The sequence below is a fragment of the Apis cerana genome, linkage group LG5, assembly GCF_029169275.1.
Source record: "Apis cerana isolate GH-2021 linkage group LG5, AcerK_1.0, whole genome shotgun sequence".
Lineage (NCBI taxonomy): Eukaryota > Metazoa > Arthropoda > Insecta > Hymenoptera > Apidae > Apis > Apis cerana.
In genome coordinates this window covers 13039290-13063648 of record NC_083856.1, presented here as the reverse complement: position 1 = coordinate 13063648, position 24359 = coordinate 13039290, and the positions used below count along the sequence as shown (strand labels likewise).

At 24.0% G+C, this 24359-nt stretch overlaps 5 protein-coding genes across 12 annotated transcripts; 2 read left to right on the top strand and 3 right to left on the bottom strand.

Annotated features, from left to right (window-relative positions):
- Positions 1-49: 49 nt before the first annotated feature.
- Positions 50-3946, top strand: LOC107998376 (conserved oligomeric Golgi complex subunit 4). Of its 4 annotated transcripts, none has more exons than XM_017057634.3 (10): positions 50-186; positions 986-1183; positions 1260-1634; positions 1783-1991; positions 2082-2277; positions 2338-2585; positions 2669-2894; positions 3023-3289; positions 3361-3546; positions 3607-3946. In XM_017057634.3, exons 2-10 carry the CDS (start codon positions 1115-1117, stop codon positions 3862-3864), a joined length of 2034 nt encoding a protein of 677 aa, XP_016913123.1. In that variant the 5' UTR covers positions 50-186; positions 986-1114; the 3' UTR covers positions 3865-3946. The 4 variants fall into 4 exon arrangements, with proteins under 4 accessions (XP_016913123.1, XP_061931453.1, XP_016913115.1 ...); XM_062075469.1 differs by having other exon boundaries at positions 185-902; positions 986-1147; XM_017057626.3 differs by having other exon boundaries at positions 185-902.
- Positions 3947-11321: 7375 nt separating this feature from the next.
- LOC107998931 (aarF domain-containing kinase 1) lies at positions 11322-16425 on the bottom strand. Its single transcript, XM_062075472.1, has 2 exons — positions 12598-16425; positions 11322-11780 (listed from the first exon to the last, which is right to left on the bottom strand). The coding sequence occupies exon 1, from the start codon at positions 16423-16425 to the stop codon at positions 14857-14859; it is 1569 nt and encodes a 522-aa protein (XP_061931456.1). The 3' UTR covers positions 11322-11780; positions 12598-14856.
- Positions 11710-12598, bottom strand: LOC107998437 (uncharacterized). Its single transcript, XM_017057714.2, has one exon. The coding sequence runs from the start codon at positions 12406-12408 to the stop codon at positions 12004-12006; it is 405 nt and encodes a 134-aa protein (XP_016913203.1). The 5' UTR covers positions 12409-12598; the 3' UTR covers positions 11710-12003.
- Positions 16426-17268: 843 nt separating the features above from the next.
- Positions 17269-24150, bottom strand: LOC107998942 (ubiquinone biosynthesis monooxygenase COQ6, mitochondrial). 3 transcript variants are annotated; one of them, XM_017058510.3, is made up of 9 exons: positions 24052-24150; positions 23393-23651; positions 23102-23292; positions 22728-22967; positions 18432-18539; positions 18308-18370; positions 17904-18214; positions 17496-17778; positions 17269-17415 (listed from the first exon to the last, which is right to left on the bottom strand). In XM_017058510.3, exons 2-9 carry the CDS (start codon positions 23583-23585, stop codon positions 17374-17376), a joined length of 1431 nt encoding a protein of 476 aa, XP_016913999.1. In that variant the 5' UTR covers positions 23586-23651; positions 24052-24150; the 3' UTR covers positions 17269-17373. The 3 variants fall into 3 exon arrangements, with proteins under 3 accessions (XP_016913999.1, XP_061931463.1, XP_061931464.1); XM_062075479.1 differs by having other exon boundaries at positions 17269-17778; XM_062075480.1 differs by lacking the exons at positions 22728-22967; positions 24052-24150 and having other exon boundaries at positions 17269-17778; positions 23393-23861.
- LOC107998921 (transient receptor potential channel pyrexia) lies at positions 18538-23063 on the top strand. 3 transcript variants are annotated; one of them, XM_028667124.2, is made up of 6 exons: positions 18538-19614; positions 19667-19965; positions 20045-20227; positions 20284-20569; positions 20660-21037; positions 21111-23063. In XM_028667124.2, exons 1-6 carry the CDS (start codon positions 19510-19512, stop codon positions 22662-22664), a joined length of 2805 nt encoding a protein of 934 aa, XP_028522925.1. In that variant the 5' UTR covers positions 18538-19509; the 3' UTR covers positions 22665-23063. The 3 variants fall into 3 exon arrangements, with proteins under 3 accessions (XP_028522925.1, XP_061931447.1, XP_061931448.1); XM_062075463.1 differs by having other exon boundaries at positions 19505-19618; XM_062075464.1 differs by having other exon boundaries at positions 19523-19614; positions 19658-19965.
- Positions 24151-24359: the final 209 nt, after the last annotated feature.

The window sequence follows — 24359 nt, the reverse complement described above, 5'->3', positions numbered from 1 at the left end:
AATTTTTCACACAATCCTATACTAACTTTACAAGTTACACTTTTCGATTAAATGACAGCTGGTAGCCATTTTCCTTCAGGAAAACGCGTAAGATGCGCGGAAAGAACTCAACTTCCTACAGAAACCACGCGCGATGCGTGGGACGTTTCGATACATGTGTAGGACACCTTAAAGGCGTTGTCATTGGTGAATTTTCATTTATACTGATATTCATGAATATCTGTAACTGATCTCAATTTTTATTTGTCTATTTATATTTTATATTATAAAAATTTATAAATAAAATTGATCAGTGTAACAAGTTTTCCAGAACATTTTTTTCTATAAAAAAAAATAATAGTTTGATTTAGTTATTAATATGCAATTTTAATATATTTTTTTTATGTTTATTTTATCCCTTTGAAAACAATAAAATAAATATTTATAAATAAATAATTCAAAAAATATAATATAATAAAATTTTAATGAAAATATATAACTTTTGTATTATTCATTTGTTAATTTAGTGATTAAAATTATTAATCTAATGGAATAAAAGTAAATTTAAAAAAATAAAGTAAAAGATACTTCATTATTGAATTTTCTAATCATTTTATTGAGTTTTAAATATGTTAAACAATGTAACAAATTAAAAAATTTTTAGTTATATACATATAATTAAATTATTTTTTTCTTTTTAATATAAATTTCATTTTTTAATGAAATTAATTTTGGAATTGTTTTTAAATATAAATTGTAAATATAAATATGGTACTTTGAGAGTACTTAATAAATTTATTATATTATAATCAATATTTTTATAATTTACTATTATCATTATCAATATAATAATGTGTATCATGGATTTATCTATAAATGAAGAAAATCTAACTCAAATACTTAATAAATTATCAGAAGATGAGGTTTTTTTTAAATTTGATATTTTTATTTTACATTTTTAAAAATTAGTTTACACTTATTGAAAAAAATAATTATTTAATTGCAGGTTAAAATAGAAAAAAATTTGGAAAATATACTTTCAAGACAATGTCATGTAGAAGCGAAATTACAAAATATAAGTAAGGTATTACCTAATGTAGTTATAATACGTACAGAAGGAGAAAAATTTTGTAATATGATTACACGTACTAATGAATTAGCAGAAAATGTAAGTGCTAAAGTAAGACAATTAGATTTAGCAAGGGTAAGTTAAATTATAATATTAATTATATGATTAAGAATAATTTTTTTATTATTTATAATATATAATTATATTATAGAGTAGAGTATATGAATGTCAAAGACGTGTTAATGACATTCTTGATTTACAATTATGTAGTGAAGGAGTAGCTATGGCATTACGTAATGAAGACTATGAACAAGGTGCAGCACATGTTCATCGTTATTTATCAATGGATCAACAATTATTAGAAAGAACAGCTGAAGATATTTTAATGGATCACACTAATATCAGTTCTTCTTTAATTACATTACAACAAGCTGCATTACAACTTAGAACTGTAGTTACTCATAAATTCGATGAAGCAGTAAAATCAGAAGATCTTGCATCTGTTGAAAGATTTTTTAAAATATTTCCTTTATTAGGAATGCATACTGAAGGACTTAAAAAATTTTGTAGTTACTTATGCACAAAGGTAATAAATTATATATAAATTATATAGTTTTTCAAACATTATAAGTTTTATATAATTTTATGTATATATATTTTTTTATACTTTTTACTTTATTATAATTCGTTTCATTATTATATATTAAATCATTCGTTATAATTTGTTCAAATAGTTGCAAGAAACAGCTCAAAAAAATTTAAAAGCAGCTTTGGAAATAAAAAGTAACGATAAAAGAGCATCAGTTATCTTTTCTGATACTATAACATTACTATTTGAAGGAATTGCTCGTATTGTGGAGATACACCAACCAATAATTGAAACATATTATGGTCCTGGAAGACTATTAATGACTATTTCTATTTTACAAAAAGAATGTGATAGGTATATTATTTCTACTAATATATATAAAAAACTATGTATATTTTTAAAAATAACATGCATTATTTTTTATGTTATTTATATCAAATTTAGACAAGTTAAAAAGATTATTGCAGAATTTATGAAACATCGATATATATCTAAAAAAGTACAGATTGTAAATGAGCATGTTCGAAAACCAAATTCTGAAAAAGCAAATCCTAAAGATTTTGACTTATTATTGGGAGAAATTACTATAATGCATTCACGTGCAGAATTATACATTAGATTTTTAAAAAGAAGAGTTAAAGTAAGTTAAATATTTTTTATAATATAAAAATTATATAGCATTATCATATTTTTATTATAGAATGACATCGAAATTAGCGCAACAAATGACATCCAATACAAAGATTTAATAAGTGAATTCGAAAATATTATCAATAATTCTGATTTAGCACATGGCATGCAAGAACTTCTAAGTGCTTATCTTGCTTTAGAAAGATATTTTCTTGAAGAAAGTGTAAATAAAGCATTAGGAATGGATACTTTAGATCAAGATCAACAAACATCTAGTATGGTTGATGATGTATTCTTTATAGTGCAAAAATGTATAAGGTACTGAGAAAATTTAAAAATTTATATTGTACTATACATTATAAATATATATATTGTGATATTTTTAAAATTTTCACATATAGGCGTTCTATGTCAAGTTGGAGTATAGATGGTGTTTGTGCTGTTGTTAATATGGCTTGTGGTATATTAGAAGGGGAATTTGCGAATAGATTACGAAATCGATTACGACAAGGTTATCCAGCAGGATATTTAGATTTAACACAAGCTTATAATGCTCTTCTTCCAACAAGTATACAACATGGTCGTTTACAGACTTCAGATACAGAACTTGCACGTTTAACATTTTTGGTAAAATTGATTATAATTATAATATTGAAAAATTAATTATAATATTAATTATAAAATTGATTATAATATTGAAACTATTTAATATTTGTTATATATTAATTCATTTAAGTATTTCTTATATAATATAGGCTTATCTAAATAATACTGATGTAAGTATTGAGTATGTCGAAACGCTATGTAAAAGTCTTAGTCCAGAAATAGATGCAACATTTCCTAATATGCAAAATAAAGATAGAGGTAAAATCGATAGCTGCTTATCTGGCTTAAAAAGTGTTATGTCGATTTTGCGAGCTGTTACTGATTATGGCTTAGAACAATTGCGAATAAGCGCTGTCAAACCAAGAGTTACACCTTGGGTCGATGCATTTTTATCTGTAGATCATCATATAAACGAGGTAAAAATTATATTAATATATAATTGTAACAATATATAGAAAAATAAAATTAAATATATAAAATTTCATAGGATGACTTATTAAGATATGAAACAGAAGAACCTTTTGTACAAACTTTAATTATGAATTTAGAAGGTTTACTTCAAAGTTTTAAAGGTAGTTTAACAACATCTAATTATGATGCCTTAATTGGTCTTCTTACTGCTGAAGTCACAGCTCGTTTAGAAAAAGTTGTATTGAAATCTACATTTAACAGAGTATGTATATTTTATGATATTCTTTATTTTATTTTTTTTAATAATCAATTAAATTATTAGGCAGGAGGTCTCATACTTGATAAAGAAATAAGATCATTGGCAAGTTACTTAGCTGCTGTTACTTCTTGGTCTGTACGTGACAAGTTTGCACGATTAACTCAAATAGCTACTATATTAAGTGTTGAAAAAGTGGAAGAACTAGCAGATTATTGTGGTGCAGATGCAATAGCATGGAGATTAACACCTGCTGAAGTTCGACGTATTGCGTCTATGAGAATAGATTTTCGTCCAGAAGATGTAAAAAGATTAAAACTTTAATATTTATCCAATTATATTATTAATATGTATATAAAAAATATAATAATAGTCAATAAAAATAAAATTTCGAGGTAAACATTCATTCTAACATTTTTTTTAATTGTTAATAAAAATTTAAAATATTATTTTAATTTAAGATTAAACCATAGATGAAGCATAAACTAATATTTAGTGCATTTTTTCATCATTTTTTACATGAAAAATATTAGAACTTTCTTATCATTTAATTTTTTTTTCAAAATTATCAATTCGACTGAAAATAATTGCAATGTTAGTAACAATTGGAATTATAATTATTTAATTATTTATATAACATTTATAATTATATAATTATAGATTTCAATATAAAATTACTAACAAGAATTAGAACATATATTCTATTATAAAATATAAATCCTATTATTAAGTCTCATATCAAAATACTTGCATAATATAATAAGATATATTATGTTTTGTAAAGTTTTGAACATATATTAAAAAATAAAAATGAAAATATATTTATATTTTTTATTTTAAAGATTAAAATACATTGTAATTTAAAAATAAAATATATGTATATAAATATATAATATATATGCATATTGTATTTTTTCTCTATCATATATCAAAAACAAATATAAACAAAAAAACAAATAATGATAAAATATGATGAAAATAAAATAAAATAAAAATTAGGTAATCAGTGCTTTTAATATAATTCTCAAATTTTATTCCATCTTTTTTTTAAAGAGATATTTTTAATACTCTAGAAATAACATTAATTAGTGCGATATATTTAGTGCTGTATAAGTTTCAAAGTTTAAAATTTTATCTGATCATTAATTTGTTAAAGCAAATTTGTTAATTTATTATTTTATATTTAACTGATTTTTATTTTTCTGTTTATAACTGATTGACAATTATAATTATAATGTGGAATTATATTAAAAAAATTATTCTTAAAATCTAGGAATTTCATCAAACTTTAATTAAATTAAATATAAATCTTGTCATATATTTACTTTAAATCATATGAAAATCACAAATTCTAATTTTTTATACGATAAATAATTCAGAATATATAGTCCATTAAAAAATTTATTTTAATTGAATATTATCAATATTTGAATTGTTATTTTAATTTATTACCGAAATATAATTTTCTATAAATTAATATCAGTAATTTATTTAATTTTTATTTCACATATGAAATTTAATAAAAAATTTCTTTAATATTTTTTAATAATAATCATAATAATAATGAAATAAAAATTAATAATAATAAAGCTTTATTTTTAAATTTCATAACAATTCAAGTTATAGTTTTCAATTTACAATATGTATATATTTATATATTTAACATCTTATATTCTACTGATAGTTAAAAAATATGGATTTACGATTGCTAAGCAATCTTTTCTGAATTAAGCTATGGGAAATAAATTATTACGATATTAAAGACTATAAAAAATTTATGTTTATTTTATTATTTTACTTGTATAAAGACTCGCATGATACATAGACAATATTGATTTATTAAAAAATAGAAATTTATCAATAACATTTTTTAAAATAAAAACAAATATTTATGCGTTATTAATCATATTTTATTCATGATATACTGATAAAGTAAAAATTGGAAAAAATAAAATTTTCATATACTTCACAAGTATAAAACAAATACTAAGATCTTGTTAATAAAAATTAGAAGATGCATAACTATATTCGAACGATTAATAATCGATTAAGAAAAAGAATTCTATTTATTATAATTTTTATTTTCATTTCATTCACATAGTTTCCCAATTTCGTTGAAATATCATAGCGTATAAATCTGTTAATATAGCAATATCATAAATATGTGAATGCATAAATCAGAAATAAGCAGATTTTTCCTTTAGAAAATTCATTAAGTAACACACTTCTATTAACTTTATTAGATAATAAGTTTAAAATATCACAATTTGAGATTTGTTTCTAATTTCAATTTCTAATTTCAATGATTTTTTATATTTTCAAAAATTTATCTTGCCAATATTTGAATTTTATTAAGTCTATTTTTAATATTCCTTTTGAATCCCGGCAATGATTGTTTTTTTTTTTAGATTATACGAAGTTCATCGATGATTTTTTTGAATACGAAGTCGCATTAGTAGCTTTCCTTCAATCCTATAAAATTATTAATAATCTATCATGAAATTTTATTAAATCGCGTTAATAATCTTCTTTGAATCCCACGAAATCCGGCGTTGATAATTTTCTTTGTATTCCACAAAATCCTACATTGATAGTCTTCTTTGAATCCCACGAAGCCCCTGCGCGTGATAGTCTTCTTTGAATCCCACGGTCCGGTGTTGATAATCTTCTTTGAATCCCACGAAGTTCCGCGTTGATAGTCTTCTTTGAATCCCACGAAGTCCCACGTTGATAGTCTTCTTTGAATCCCACGAAGTCCCGCGTTGTCTTCTTTGAATCCCACTAAATCCCGCGTTGATAATCTTCTTCGAATCCCACGAAGTCCCGCGTTGACAGTCTTCTTCGAATCCCACGAAGTCCTACGTTGATAGTCTTCTTCGAATCCCACGAAGTCCTACGTTGATAGTCTTCTTCGAATCCCACGAAGTCCCGCGTTGATAGTCTTCTTCGAATCCCACGAAGTCCCGCGTTGATATTCTTCGAATCCCACAAAGTCCGGCGTTGATAGTCTTCTTCAAATCCCACGAAGTCCCGCGTCGATAATTTTTTCTGAATCTCATGAAATTCTGAATCTATAGCCTCTTCTGAATCCCATGAAGTTCCACATTGATGGTCTTCTTTGAATCCTTCGAAATCCTGTGTTGACAGTTTTTTTTGAATCCCACGTTGATAATCTCTTTTGAATCCTAGAAAGAGTCGAGTCTTCTCTGAATCCTATAAAGATTCCATGTTAATAGTTTTTTTTAAATTCTACAAAAATCTAATTGATAATCTTTTTTGAATTTCATTTAATTTTGCATTGATATTCTCATTGATTTTATAAAATCTATTTAAATTCCCTCGAAATTCTCCATTAATAATTTTAAATTTATTTAATTGGTTTTTTTAAACATCCTCTATTATTAAAATTTTCATCTATTTGTTGCAGTTACAAAAAGTTGTTTTGTCTTTTGCTCACAGACAAAACTAAATACTCCTATCTTTTATTCATCAATATATATTATCTTATTTATAGATGTGTGTTACTTTTGTATTCATTTCATACTTATTTTTGTGAATGTATAGTTATCATAATCAACCAATTAGATCTACATTTCCTTCAAAAGAATTTTTAACAATGTAGTAGATGTACCATAAAATCCCACGTTGATTTTCTTCTAAATTTTACGAAATAAAATGTAGTAAATACAATTTAAATTTTTTGAATATCTATGTAAATCCTTTTTGATTCTATATAAAATCTTTTTTGATTTTCATAAAATTCGTATATCTAAAATTATTTTTAGATATAATTAATTTTAGATATAGTTTTTTCAGATTTCATTTCTATTTTAAAATTTTTCTTTATATTTCAAATTAGTAGAATTTTTAAATTTTAGAAATTTTTTTTTCTAAATTCCATTAAATTTTGTGTTAATATTTTTATGCATAAGAATTCATCATGAAAATTCTTATCAATTTTCAGATTTTAAACTATTATTCTTATATATTACTTTCACAATATATTATAATCAACTTTGTTTTTCTTCTATGATGTTTTTAGTATGTTTGATAGTAGTCTTTTAATTATATCCAAATTGAAATTTGTATTTTAATACTAACTAGACTATGATTTAAAAAATATAATCATTTCATGGTTAAATATATGGTTAAATATAACAATTCGAATTATGCCAGATGTTATAGATTACTATTTCTATTTCTATTATTCTATTTATTTTATTATCATAAATAAAAATTACTTCAATTTTTTTTTCATATTTTATATTTTATATTTTTTTAAGTGTATTTTCAAATATATTCTAAAAATATACACTTGTCATTAAATCTGAAATGAAAAAATTTATTACTGATTGAATATTATGTACTTAATTAAATGTATTTTGTTAAATAATTCTTACTTTTTAATGAAAAATTAAATCCTATTTTAATTTTGCATCAAATTTTTTTACATTTAAAATCTTCAGCTGTTGTATGTATGACAGATTTTATTCGAGTTTATTTCAGATCATTATTTATTAGATTTAAAATCATTTCTCAATAAAAAAAAAATAGAACATTCAAGTTTCTTTTCTAATTAGGAGAGATTTAGAAATTATTAATTATTAATTTAAAAATCTTGTCGAACATTCAAATTGTCCAATGATCCATTTAATTAAACATAACCAGAATATTATCCCATGAAACGGTTCAAGTTGTAACAATTTATCTTGATTTGAATTTTTCTTGAATAGATATATTCGATTTAATATTTTTTTCAGAAAGTAAAATCGCAGATGAAAACTCATGTTTATCAATTTAGATAAACTAGTCTTGATATAACCGAAGTTACTCTTAATGATATATTTTAAATACATTTTTAAAATACATAAGTTTTTTAAACATTTAACTTATCTGATGCATATTGTATACTTTCTTATTATCTAAAATAGATTTAGATTCAGCCAAGTCTTAGTCAAGTCTCAGCTAAGATAATATAACGATGTTACCTCTCTTCCATTTAAAAAATTTTTTCTATATCACAATTTTCTGAAATGTATCTAGATACTAAAAAGTTAGTAATTTAATCCTTCATCTTTTTATTTTAAATAAAAAATTTCAATAAAAATTTATTCCAATTTATATATTATCACATTTAAATTAATTGGAAACTTATCTTTATAAATTTATCAAATACGTTATCAATTGTTATCTTAAATATAAACTTGATATTTATATTGTTAATCCGACATCGTTTTAAATATAATAAAAATAATATTTATACAATACATACATGTTCAGATGTATTTCATGGCATTTTTCTCCATAGAATAGGAAATTTATCATAAAATTCATATAAGAATAAAATTGTCTTCAATTTCCTGAAGCAAAAATCACAAACATCCTAAACAGCCAAAACAGGTACATTTAAATAACGATAATTTGAGCATTTCTATGGAATGTAACACTACCATGCTTCTTAACATGCTTTAACAGATTTTATATTTAAATTAATTGAAATATATACTAATCCGCCTTTTTCTCTTTGTGAAAAAATAAAACCATTGGCAGCTTTCCTATATTCCTTTATCTCCTTTTTCTATTTCCTATATCTTGATAAATTATAAAAAATATCAAGATCAGATGTAATTTCAAAATACATTTATTAAAATTAAATGTCAATTTTTGTAGATCTAAAATATTTAAACGTAAAATAGTAAACAATAATATGTATTACAATCAGTTTTTTACTCTTCTTTTGGTAGAAATCTGTTCCCATTCTCAATTGAATTTCTTCAGCAGCCGAATGAAATATTGTATCATGTTTATCTATTATAAATTGTGAATGGTTCAAATAGTTGAAATTGTAGAATTATTTCCTGGTATTGTAGATAAAATATATAGGATATATTTCCATTATTATAAAATGTCATCGAAATATTATAGCATCCATTACGATGAAAGATAAATATAATACTAAACCTGCAGCTTACAATATAATAATTTTATCTATTTCTCGATTTTCTCAACTATTTAATGTTTATTACAAATCATTTATCATATTAAATTATTACCTTCAACCAAAACATACCTTTTTCTATTTTAAAAATCGGATTTCTTTTTTTTTTTCTTTTGATCAATATTTCTTGTCAAAAATGCAGTTATAAATAAATATATAGATTATACGATATTTATTAAGATTAAAAGTTATTCATATTTATCCAATTAGTTACCAGAATATATTTTAAGTATATCTTTATATACCTCGTCGATTAAATGGAGCTATCCAAACTTAGCTGAAACATTAATAACTCCCTCCCTCCCCTACAACTCGGAACTAGATCATTCTAATCAACATACCACTTTGCAATACGAATCCAACATGTTCCAGGAATAGAAATAACTGCTTGTAGTTGTTTAGTTGTGTACACCATGACTACGAAATTGGGTATTCCTGTAGTACAAAACAAACACCCGAACCACAATATTTCAAGAAAAAATATTTAAAACAATTATAAAAGCATGATACTTCACATTGCATTAGCAACCATGTGTAGGAGAAATTAAATTCCTTTGAACAAACTTCAAATCAAACCTTTAACTTGCTTAATTATAATTGTACAATTAATTGTAAGCAATTTCCAACATCCGAGAACTGAATCATTGATGATGTACTTCCTTGGAATTTAAAAACATTAAACATAATTTTGTTTTTTAAAAACATCAAAATATAAAAATATTATCTACATATTATACTTAAAAATTTAATTTAGAAATATCCTGCTTGTTCATCCTTGTATCACTGCTTTCCTACTATCATTAAAAAATTTTTTCAGAGTATTCATTAATTCCCAATGTAGTTTCTCATATCAATTGAACTGTAATATAAATCAGTCTCTTTACTTCCATAACCCTGTTGCATATCACTTATCAGGAATCTTTTTTTTTTATTTGTTAATCTAATGATAGATGAAGTTCTTCTTGCTCTACCACCCAATGAGTAAGTGAAGTAATATCAAAATCTGTGAAAAGTAAGTATCTAGTAATGACTCCCAAAATATATATTTAATATAATACTAGTAAAAATTTATAGCAACTTCCTATTCAAATTGAGCTTTTTAAATTTTATATGCATGCCTATTATTAAAATTAGTTGTGCTACTTGCAGTAACTCGCCTTACTGGATCATCTAAATTCAACAAAGATGTGTTTAATTTACTCCATACCTTGAAACTTTTATACATTTTAATTCAAATGGGATAATATATATGTCTAGTGTCCAGCTTGATCAACTTTGAACAGGATTAATAAGCCAGGGAAACCCATATATAGAATTCAGTTGCATAAACATTGGAAAAATTTTTCTGGACCTGAGAAAATATATTTGCACAGGTAACGAACAGAAGGGATTAGCTCACCAAAATAGAACTTGCTCGAGGTTGCTGCAGTATGTCACAGTAAGCCTATATCACGCATCACATTGATTTTTGAATTAGTTGATGCTCGGATGTTCAAGATACGGAAGCGCGAACATGAGACGTTTATGTACGACTTGATCATGGTGTGCAAATTTCTAAAAACAAAGATTTTGCCCCTTTGTTCATCCCATACCAATCCTCTCACCATTCCTTATCTCATATATAGACAGGCCAAATAGTGTCGCGATGACGACCAACAGCCCGGACACACGTGCGGGACACTCTTGCGTTCGACAGAATTTTATGTAGTATGCTGGACTGAAAAGGATTTTTGGCATTAATATGGCAATTTAAAAATCATAGGAAAATTATTAACATTTTCAATTTTTATTATTCTTTTTTATTTTTTCCGCTGCTGTTTTGCTGCATCACAATATTTACAAAACTGTTAATTAACATTTATAAATAAGTACAAAATCTATATATAAAATTATTTTTTGATCATTAAGTAAACATTTAAAACGCTATTAAATCTATAGGTTAAACTGACTACACAAATTTTCTTTAAGCTATATTAAGTACATATTTTTTATGTAAACCGCCATACTTCTGAAAAAAAAAAATATCGAATCAAACGCTCTTTGAACATGTTTGACGAACTCGATTGGTATATTATTACAAAAAATTGCAAATAGAAATGCATTGGTTCCGATACAGTTTACAAACCAAACCAATGAAAGGTGTAGAGACTAGAACATGGGGTCGTCAATTCTGCGGTACGCCCAGCATCGCTGCAAACAGCAAGTTCCTCCGCCCGTCCCAATGCCATCTCAAACGGTGAGACTGCAAGTAAAAAATATCCAGATATACCACCAGGATAGTAATGTGACTTCTATTCCCACAGCACCGATGCGATACGGTACTGCATTATGGTTCGAGTTTCCATTTAGTTGTTGTTAAATGTCAACGTTTTGTTGGACAAAACTGCTAAAAATCTTCTTTTTAAACTGGATTCGACGCTGACGCAGGTTTTTCAGACCTGATCACTCAGATTTCATTCATTCCTTCATCGTTGTAGTGGTACTTTAATTTCCCCCAATTTAGCCATAAAATTGTCTAAACTACTTAATTCAGGACATAAAGGACCTTGCCAGGGGTTATTTTCTTGGCACGACTTCGAATTTTTAATATCTCCATTATTGTAGAATTCACAATTTGAATAATCCGCATCCTTCAGAAATTGCTTTTTAAATTGCTGCCATTTTGAAATTCTAGATAATTGCTTGCTGCGTAATTCATGTTCAGCTTTGAAAAGAGCACAAGTCAGTACTGCTTCGATCCTTAAATCACGTTTGCGATTTCGACGACACATTAGTTTTTTACAGCGAACTCTACTAATCCAGTTAGCCAACTGCTCCGTATGGCTTGGTTTATCGATGTCAATTTCTCGAGGTCTCGAAGTGGCCACCATGACTTCGTATTTTCTTAGTTGATTTGTGTAAGTCCAAATGTCCTTTCCAACGTTGGCGTCGTATCAATTGAAACTAACTTTCTTGAGAAATAGGTTAGCACGAAGTATTGATTGAAGAATTTTCACGTTCTTTTATAACTTTTTTAAACTTTTTCACCTAATTATTGAATAAGTAAGAAGTACACCAACCTGTATCTGGCTCGTGTTTCTTGTAGAACAATGGAAGAAAGTTGCACAACTACACACAAGACTATAAATCACCGAGCAAGATACAGCCTTCTCCGTTCGAAAATGACTCAGGAAATGCCTTCGTGCGCGTTCGATGGCGGCTTTATATACTCCCTAGCTTGCCGTTATGTAGTGTTCTTACGCGTGATCAATAGAAAATAGTTCCTTGTAAAATTTTATATTAGCTTTATTCTTTTGAAAATTTTAAAAAATAATTATATCCATTTAAATTATAAATATGTATTCGATATTCTTTATAAAAAATTTTATGTATATTTTGCATATTATTTCAAAATTTCTTGTTTTTAGAAAATAACTTATGGCGTATGAATGCGTTGTATGGTCAGTTTCTCACCAATCACGTCGTTTCGTATAACATCATATACGTTTCCTTTGCAGATCTTTTCCAATGTTGCCAAATCTTTTCACATTGTTTCGATCAATGTTTTTTAATATGTATCTATATATTTTCTATAATTTTCAAGTTTATATATTATATGAAAAATATATTATTATATTACAAAGAACAAAAATTTAAAATACCATTTATGAATTTAGAATTATGCAATAAAAATAATTCATATTAAATAAATTTTAACAATATTAAATAGATCTCATTATTTTAATTCAATATTTGTAAAAAATAAAATAAATAAAGAAATTTTTTAATAAATTTAGAAAGTTTGTTAAATAATATTATTGTAAATTATAATAATAAATTATATTATGTACAAATATTTTAAAAATCTAAAATCACATTCAGTACACAGATAAATATGAATTTTTAATAAATAATTATTTTTTCAATAATATTATTAAAAAATTTTAATGATAAAAATAATTTTATATTAATTCAAAAATATTTAATTTTCTAGAAATTAAAACATGGCAACATTGTCAAGGATAACTGTTACGCCCAATAAATGTATCAAGATGCTTTCCATTCTGCGTCTTATTTTATAATATAGAATTAAAAAAATTGTTTTTATGAAATCTATAATTTTAAAATTCTATAAAAAATTTATTGATTAAAAAAAATAATTCTTTTATATATTTTATTATTAAATATTACTAAAATAAAAAAAATAAAATACTTTTTATTTTTTAAAAACAAGAGTATATTAATAATTTTTTTTTTTAATTTTTCTTTAAATTTTATATACTATTGGTAATTATTTTATTTAGTTTTTTGTTAATTGGTACAATATAATAAATATTTATAAAAATATTTTTTTTCATATTTTCGTGAGTCATAAAGCATTCTTGAATCATGACTATTGAATGACGCATGTATTCTTATTTTTGCAATATATCTCATCCTATATTCTGATATACGTGTGTGTGTGTATGTGTGTGTACATATAGATATTATAAATACAAATGTAATTTTCTAAAATTTGTGTTATATAGGAGAAAATAATATATATATATATATATTATACATGATATATACCACAAACTACTCTCTCCCCTCTCTCTCCCTCATTCCCTCTCTCTCTTTCATACACATACAAAAAATATATATGTATATAGTATATTACCTAAGGTTGGATTATATTTATATCCTACGTATTAAATATATATAAATGTATATTTATTTATTTAATTTAAATTAAATAATACTTATTAAAGAAATATAAATGTTATTAAATGAATTCATAATTTATGCTTAATATTTATTGTCATATATTTTTATTGAACAAAGCGTCAGATATAAGTTTTTCTTTAATTATTGAATACAAGTATGTACATATAATAAAAAAAATTGAAGTTTTTATATATTGTAGGTAAGTAATAAATAATAAGAATGAAATAAAGATAATTAATATAAAATATATATATATATGTATCAAATAGATATATACATATTTATAACATCTAATATTATTCTTGAACTGGTATAACCTTGATTATCATAAATGATCAAAGTATAGCACAATAATTTAGCATAATTATTGAAATATACTTTGATATATATGTATTAAAACGTATATATATTCAGTATAAATATATTATTGTGTTTGTTAGGCAAAAATTATTTATTTGAAATAGAAAAGTAAATAAAAAATTTTTACTCATATATTTTATATAGGAACACTTATATATTTTTTTAAATTGTTTAAATTAATAAAATTATAGCATATTTTAAGATATTATATTATTTAATCAATTTCATATTTGATTTAAATAAATTTATATTTTTCCTAGAAACATGTAATATTAAAAAGTATAAAATTCATTCTTTAAAAATGAGTTAACAGAATTTTGTATATTAAAATTTAATGCCCCTAAGTATATATAATATAATGATATTTTAAAGAGTGCCCATTGTTTAGATAGAGAAATTTTCCATTTTTCCCATACATTTGTACAAGATTTCAGTTTTTCTCCATATACAGAATGTATACAACATTTTGACATTTCTAACATTCCTGACATTCTTGATCCTGTATTGAGCGAATATTCAATGCAACGCATAAGATCATTTGTTTTAAGAATTAATAACATTTGTCTGTTTACTTTGTCTAATACATTACTAATTTGTGGTAATAAATTTGGTATTTCTCTTTGAAATTCCTCTTTTTCTTGTATGTCATATTTAGTTTTTTGGACACCAGCCATAATTGTATTCCAAGATCTTCCTGATACCATACAAGCTAATAACCCATACAAATCTGTAACACCTAAATTAGCACAATGTGTTTGCATTGCAGTTTTATTACCATCAAATATTGCCAACCAAAGTTTAGAATATTCCCATCGAAATTCATTTGAAAGATTTGCATATAATCCATGATCTAAAAGTATGATTTCTGCTTCATTATTTTTCTTTCTAACTAAGACATTACCAGGATGTGGATCTGAATGTACGAATCCCACTATAAATATCATGTGACTATAAAGCCGGCCTAATTTACTGCTAACTTCATATGGATTTAAATTACTATTTTGAATATATTTTAAATCATTAACTTGACCTCCTTTTACAAATTCCATTGTTAAAACTCGTGGTGATGAAATTTCCCAATGGATTTTGGGTATTTTTAACCAATGATAATGGGAAAATATATTTTGAATTTTTTCTGCATTTTTTCCCTCTTGAGTAAAATCCAGTTCTCGAGGAATATTCTTTTTAGTTTCGTCAACAAGCCAGTCAAATTTAAAATCAGGAAAAACTAATGATGTCAATTTTACTAAAGTTGACATAGTTTTTATATCTACATAAGAATTTGTTTTAACTGATCGATGTTGAATTTTAACAGCAACAATACCACCATTTTTTAATACAGCTTTATGAACTTGTGCTAAACTGGCAGTACCTAAAGGTTCAGGATCGATACTTTCAAATATTTCATATGGATCTTTCTTGAAATCTTCTTTAATAACAGTAAGTATATCTTTAAATGATGATTGTGGTGCTGAACTATGTAATACCCTCATTGTATTAACATATTCTTGTGGCAGTAAATAATCTAGTGCACCAATATGTTGACCTACTTTTATATAAACACCTTTGTTAGCACAACAAAGTTCTAAGAGTTTTTGTGCTCCATATTTATGTACTTTTGATTTTAAATCAACATATTCTTGAGTATTTGGATTTAAATTAGTTCCATATAATTCATTTTTATAATGTCTTCCAATTATAAAAACAGTAACTACAGCACGTCCTAGTCGTACAATACCTATAGATCCCAAATCATATTCATTTGCTCTTAAAGATGCTAATGTGCCCAATCCAAGTATTCCAAGAGCAGCTCTTTTTAATAATTTTTTGGATACAAACATTATCAATTAAAAGTAAAGAAACAAAATTGTTTAATTTTATATATTTTGGATCTGAAATTAAATAATTTTAAGTAAATAAAATTTGTTCATTTTAATATAATAATCATATAAATAAGTATTTATAACCTTTATAAGTATTAAATTACTTTGCGATATAGTCGAAATTATTTTTTTTCGTCAGTAATAACTCCTTACCATATAAATGAAATAAAGTATAAAAAATTACGTAATTCACTTATGTCTTTCTAAGTTACAAATTGTTCATAAATTTCGGAGATCGTAATAACCTAAACTATGTGCATGTAAAAGATGTGACAAAATTTATGTATTAAAAAATGAAATTTGAGAATATTTCAATTTTTAAATTTTTTTTTTAAAAATATCCGATTAATTTTATTTAGTATTTGTTTAGTTACTTGTTTTTTATGGAAAGGTAACATGATAACCTATTTTCGTTTCAAAACTGTTAACCTTCGCTCACATGGAATAATCAATTTACATTGATCATCGTTTTTCTTTACATATCGATGTTATTATTTCGGATATCGATGAAGTTACATTTCGATAAATCTTATAAATCATTAGGTTTACTCTTTTGTTATAATTTTTTATAATAAAAAATTAAATAAATATTAGATATTATCAATAATACAAATTTATCACTATGATTAACAACGAAAAATATTCAAATATTTTATACATATATATATATATATATACATACACATATACATATATATATATATATATATATATATGATATACATATATATATTTCCTTTTTTTGATAGATATAATTAAATATAATATAATTAGCATAAGTTTTTTAATATAAATAGCATATTAAATTATATTTCTACTTTTATTCATATGTTACATATCATTGCCATTACAAAATTTATAATTACATATTATACTAATAAATATTTACATTAAGTGTTAACATTATTAAGTTTCTATTTGTCCAGATGCATGTTCTATTAGGGCTTTCTAAAGCAAATGATAAAATTTTAATTAATATAAAATAAAATATAATACTTTATTTTATTATTTTTAGAAATATATTTCACCTTTATCACTGGGATAGCATTTGTCAATTGTAGTCCCAAACTTCGAACTAAGACAATAGGAGCTGCTGTTCCATTGTATAATCGATGCAATGCATCAATAGCAAACATTATTGGAACATTATATCGTTGTCTTAATGTTTCATATTTTCTCAAATACATTATGTTTCCTATTGGAACTCCATTTATAACAGCTTCTGCAAGAAGTTGAACTAATACTGTTATATCTCCAAATCCTAAATTTACACCTTGACCAGCTAATGGATGAACTCTATGTGCTGCATCTCTGAAATATTTTACATAAAAATTATCTATTACATCAAAAAAATAAAAACAATTATATAATATAAATATATTAATAATATATAATTTTATTCAAATATTTTTTAAAATTCATGTTTTTTTATTTACCCCACTAAAACAGTTCCTGTTTGAACATAAGATACAGAATGACCAAATTGTAAAGGAAAAGCTGCACGAGATCCTTCAGAAATAGCTGATATTGATGGTTGTAATTGTCTCACTACACCAGTTTGTAAGGACAAACCTTCAAGTAATTGTTGAAGTGCTTTCATACCACTTTCAACTATACCATCTTTTGGATAAACTTTCCATAAAGCAGTGTTTATATTGTCAACAAATTCTTCTTCAGAAACTTTTAAAAGTCTTTTTGCTTCATCTATTGGCAATGACCATACAAGAGAACTAAGGTCATTTGTTAACTATAACCATATACCATAGAGTTAAACAAATTAATGGTGTATTTAATTATTAGCTAGTTTATAATAACAAAGTTTATAACAAAAAAATATTACTGGAAGTAATGCTATTGGTCCATTTGGTAGAAATCTTTGCCATGCAACAATATTTTCACCGGGCTGAAATAAAAATATAATCTATATAATATTGATACAGTATAATATTTTTATGATGATTTACCTCTGATAATTTAAGAGTAGCAACTATACCCATTTGATTGTAATCCCATTTCACATATTGTGTATTCATTGTTTTACGTACCAATGAATTTACACCATCTGCTCCTATCTAAAATTCCAAAAAAATATAACTTTTAATACTATTTTCTGATTCAAATAAAATTTATTATAACAATAAAAAATAATGAATTAATTTATAATTATCAAAAAGATAATGATAAAGATAATGTAAGTTTATTGTTAAAGGAAGGGGAACTACAAGGGAGAAGGAGAAAGACTAACAATACATCTAGAAATAACTTCAGTTCTGTTTCACATTTCAGTGGAAATCTTGAATCTTGTTCTAAAGTGCTTTATATTTTTTATAGTACTTTAGAATTTATTATTTTCAATATACAGAAATTAAAATATTTAAAATTATACTTTTATTTGTTACAAATATTTTATATTTTTATATACATATACATATAATAATTATATTTAAAATATCAAATTAAAAAACAATAACTTATGAAAAAAATTTTTAAAATTGTGAATAAATTATTTCTTAAAGCTTAATATTTATTCTATGTATGTGTTAAGAAGAAAAGAAATAATATATACATATAATTTTTTTCTATAAAAGTTATCAATTATATATATAAATATATATATTATTCTTTAAGTAAAATTTTTAAGCACAAAATTAAATAAATTTCAATTGTATTTTTTATAAAAAGAAAAAAAAAATTATAAATTTAGAATTTTCTTTTACTGTGTGTGTATATATATAGAAGTAAGTCAGAGCTAAATATATGCCTATTTTATAAACATCAAGATCTGATTTGAACCATATTGATAATTGAAAATATAATTTTTAATTATTTTAAAAATAATACATATTATATAATTTGTGAATATTATATAATTGCAATTTTTTAATATTAAAAATTATTAACTAAAACTATTTTATTAAATTGTATATTAAATAAAACTATTTTATTAAATTATATATTAAATAAAACTATTTTATTAAATTATTATTATTAATTATTATTAATCTCATATTAAATTGTTAAATAAAAAAAAATCAAGATAGCATGTCGATTTTAAAAAAGAAACCACTTCTAAATAGATTTTTAAGTAATCGTAATTCTCAAGAAGAATTAAATGTTATGCCATCACCTTCTATTGCTAATTATACAGTAAGTGAATAAACAAATTTAAATATTATTTGTTAATTATCAGTAATTTTAGAAAAATTGTGAAGATATTTGGATGAATGATATGGAAAAAAGCAGTATAAGTTCCGAGTATAGTTCTGAACCTGTTATATGCGATATAAAAGAAAGACAAATAATAAATCAACAACCATGGAATATAGAGGAAATTATTTTGGCCCTATCTAATCTTCCAGCAGGAAAGCAAGCACTTTCTGTTATTTCTACTCTTCATGGAGATAGTTTGAATAAAGTTTTAGATGAATATCTGAACACTGATTGTAGAAACATCACAGAAGATATTCACAAAACTACTATATCTTCATTTTTAAATAGGTAAAGTAATTATTTATTTGTTATCATAAAAATTATACTAAATATAATTTAATTTTCTTATGTATTGTATTTAATATAGACGCATACAAAATAATTTATTGGATATTGAAAATGAAGCAGCTATAAATACAACTGTTCCAGAACTTTTTTTAAGATGGCCAAGCACTTGTCTTTTAGTTTCTTGTTATTTAGGTCATGTAGATATAGTCAAAGCTTTATTGACTAAAAATGCAAAAGTTTCAGCTAGAGATAGTGATGGCAGGTATGATAGATAATAAAAAAATTTAATTCTAAACTAACAATTCATTAATTTTATAGGACATCATTACATTTGGCTGCATGTACAGCTTCATTAACAATTTTAGAAAAATTATTACAACATGGAGCAAATCCATGTGAATGGGATTTTAGTAAAAAGTATACACCTTTACATTGTGCTGCAGCTACTGGAGATCTTGCTTGTGTTAAATGTTTAATAAAATCAGGAGCAGATGTAAATGCTGGAATGTGTGGAAAAAGTCCTCTTTATTATGCTGTTTTAAGTAATGCAGTAGATTGTGTCAAAGCTTTATTAGAAGCAGGTGCCTCTCCTAATAATCCACAGGTTTAAAATTATTATTTATAAATATTTATAAATATTATATTTTTAATTATATTTTTTTTTTAATTATATTTCAATTTGATTATTAAATAGGTTTATACAGAAACACCATTGCATGTAGCAGCTGGTTTAGGTTCTATTGCATGCACAAAATTATTATTAAATTATGGAGCAGATGTAAGAGTTCAATTTGGTTCTATGAGATCTACTCCATTACATCTAGCAGCTGAAGAGGGTAGTGTTGAATGTACAAAGTTGTTATTAGATGCTGGTGCAACATGTGAAGCAAAAAATGCAAGAGGACAAGCACCAATGCACTTAGCAGTTTTATCTCAATCCATGGAAACTTTAGAACTATTTATAAATATTGGTGCTAATGTCAATATTGAAGATAATGATGATCGTACTCCATTACATGCTGCAGTTGCAAAAACTACCAGAGGAATAGATTTAGTGAAAATGTTACTTCAGGTTTATTTATTATTTAAAAATATGGTATAAAATTATTTTATGTGTAAATTTATAAATCTTTTTATTTTAATAGGCTGGTGCTTTAATCAATAAAGCAGATAAATTTGGTTACACACCTTTACATATTGCGGCATTAAATGAAAGTTCATCAATAGTAATAATGTTATTATCAAAAGGAGCAGATGTTACTGCTAGAACAAAAGGTGGTATATCTGCATTAAGTTTTATTGTACGTAGAACACCAGATGTATTGCCTCGATTTATTTCTCGCTTAGATCAAGCAATTTCTTTACATGATCATGAATTAGGTGATATTGATTGTGAATTGAAATTAGATTTTAGACCATTGATATCAGGTGGTAGAGGAGAAACTGATTTGATGCTGTGTCTTGTGGAAGTTGGACAAAGACATGTATTGAAACATCCTTTATGTGAAAGCTTTCTTTATTTAAAATGGTTAAGAATCCGTAAATTTTTTTTATTAAATTTAATATTTCATTCCATATTTGTCGCTTTTTTTACTGCATATATAGCAATTACATATTTAAGTAATATTGAAAATACTGAAAAATTTAGAAAATTATTTTTTTGGCTAGTATTAATATTTACTGTGACACTAGCTAGTAAAGAATTTTTTCAAATGGTTCATGGCATATACAGTTATATTAAAAGATGGGAAAATTGGCTTCAATGGAGTGTTGTATTACTATCAAGTATTGTATTAATTATTCCAATACATGAGTGGCAATATCATGTAGCTGCTTTGGATATTTTATTAATTTGGATAGAATTAATGACAGTGATTGGAAGATTTCCAATTTTTGGCCTTTATATACAAATGTTTACTCAAGTCTCAATTAATTTTTTTAAATTCCTAGGTGCTTACATATGTCTTATAATAGGATTTTCTTTAGGCTTCAGTGTATTACATAAAAATTATGATTCATTTAACAATCCATTAATTGCTCTATTAAAAACTATTGTAATGATGTCTGGAGAATTGGAATTTGAGGATATATTTTTTAGTTCAAAATCATCAATTTTATATTCCGGCACTGCACACTTAATGTTTTTAAGTTTTGTCATTTTAGTAACAGTAATTTTAGCAAATTTGATGATGGGACTTGCAGTATCAGATATACAAGAATTGAGAAGATGTGCTGGATTAGATAGATTAGTACGTAGAGCAGAATTAGTAGCACATTTGGAACACATGCTATTTTCTAAATTGTTAGACTATGCACCAAATACAATAATGAAAGCATGCAGACAGGGTGCACTTCTGTTACATCCACCACATTATTGTACAATTCATATTCGTCCTAATGATCCACGAGAAAAACGTTTACCACGGGAATTAATGAAAGCTATCTATCGTTTAGTAATTGAAAAAAAAAATCGAAATATGAAAAAAAAGATGCCTATATATAATACATATAATATAAAAATGGATACACCTAAATTAAATCGACTTTATAGTACAACCTCTAGTGACAATAATCAACAACAATTAAATGAAATAATAGATGAATTGCAAAGATGTTTTTATAATATTAATACACATTTGGATAAGTTAATTAATAAAGTTGAAAGCATTGTTAGAGATTGTAATAATTCTAGTACATAGTAAATTTGTATAGAGATAGAAAAATATTTGAAATGTTCATTTATTATTATATTTTTTACTTACTAATAATTTACTTTTATATTTCGTTCCATCTTGTAATTGTATTACTGCATTTTCTTCTTGTGTTTTAGGTAATTTAATATTTTCAACTTTAGAATTATAAATTATATTTACATTTTCTTTGTCTGCTAATTGCTTATTTACAGCGTGTAATAATAAATCATTTTCAACTATATAAGCAATTTCTTCAGTCAAATAATCTTCATTAAATACAATTATAGCATCAGAACATGCATCCCAAACCTACTATAAATTTCATATTTAATTGTAATATTTGTATTATTACAAAAAATATAATAAATTAAATATCATTAAAATATATTTTTCAAAATATTTTCATTATTCATCATTTATTGTTATTTTCATTATTTTAATACCTGCATTTTTCGTACTGTAGAATAACGTATTGCTTCAATATGTTGCCAAGCTCCTATACTTGAAAGTAAACAACGTGTTTGTTTATTTAAAGCAACAACACGATTGGAATATTTTTCTTGTGATTTATATTTATGTTGTTTATTACTTTCTAATAAGAGAATCTTTTTACATTCAAGTTTTCTATTATTGGCTATTACAAAATATAAAAAAATATATTTAATTAAAATGTAATTTACATTTTACATTTACAATTTTATAATATAATTATTAAATAAAAAAAAAAGACTAACCTATTGCACATGCCAATGTAGATCCAACCATACCACCTCCAGTAATAATAATATCATAATTTTCATGGTTTTGTGTAGAGATAGAAAAAGGCTTTGCTGTAAGCATTGATCCATTAGAAATAATATATTTACATCTTTTTAAAGTTAATGTTAATACATCACAAAATGTCATTGCTTTTCCAAAAATCGCCATTTTTGTTTTCTATTATATTCAATACAATTTATATCTAAATGTTTATATACATTTATGATATATAAACTGAAATTATTTTAAAAGGAATTATATTAAAATTATGCTAAATATAATAGACGATGCCTCTTTTAATCTTAATAATACAAAATTAATTTATTTATTCAAGTAATTTAATTAAATTATTTAAAATTTTTTTTATTTAAAAGTTATTTTAAAATTATTATTATGCGATTTGATAGCGGAAATACGGGATTATTTCTGATGATTAATAAATATGATTTACAATCTATGAAAAACAGTAGATGTCAAAATATTTTTCAAACTTGTAAGAATTCCTTATTGGTCGTTTACATTTTATTTAAATTGTATTTCATGATTATTTAATAATTTTTAGATTAATTTTATTTAGTTCTATGGAAATACATCTATAAGTTTAAGTTCTTTTTATAATTATAGTAATACATACATAAATTTATTTATTTATATTTTATTAAAATTATTCGTTTAATATTTGCAATCAAATTTATATATACAATAATAACAATTTCTTTTAATACTATAAAATACTTTAAATATATATATTTAAATACATTTAAATAAATTCATTGAAATCCAATTATAAATAAAATAAGTTATTTAAATATTTTTTAATTTATATTCCTAATTTTATTTTTTAATTATTATAAAAAATTTACATTAATACTTTATTTTATTCACCATGGTGACGAATATAGCGAGGTTATATTGATCTTTTCTAAAAGATGTTTATTTGTA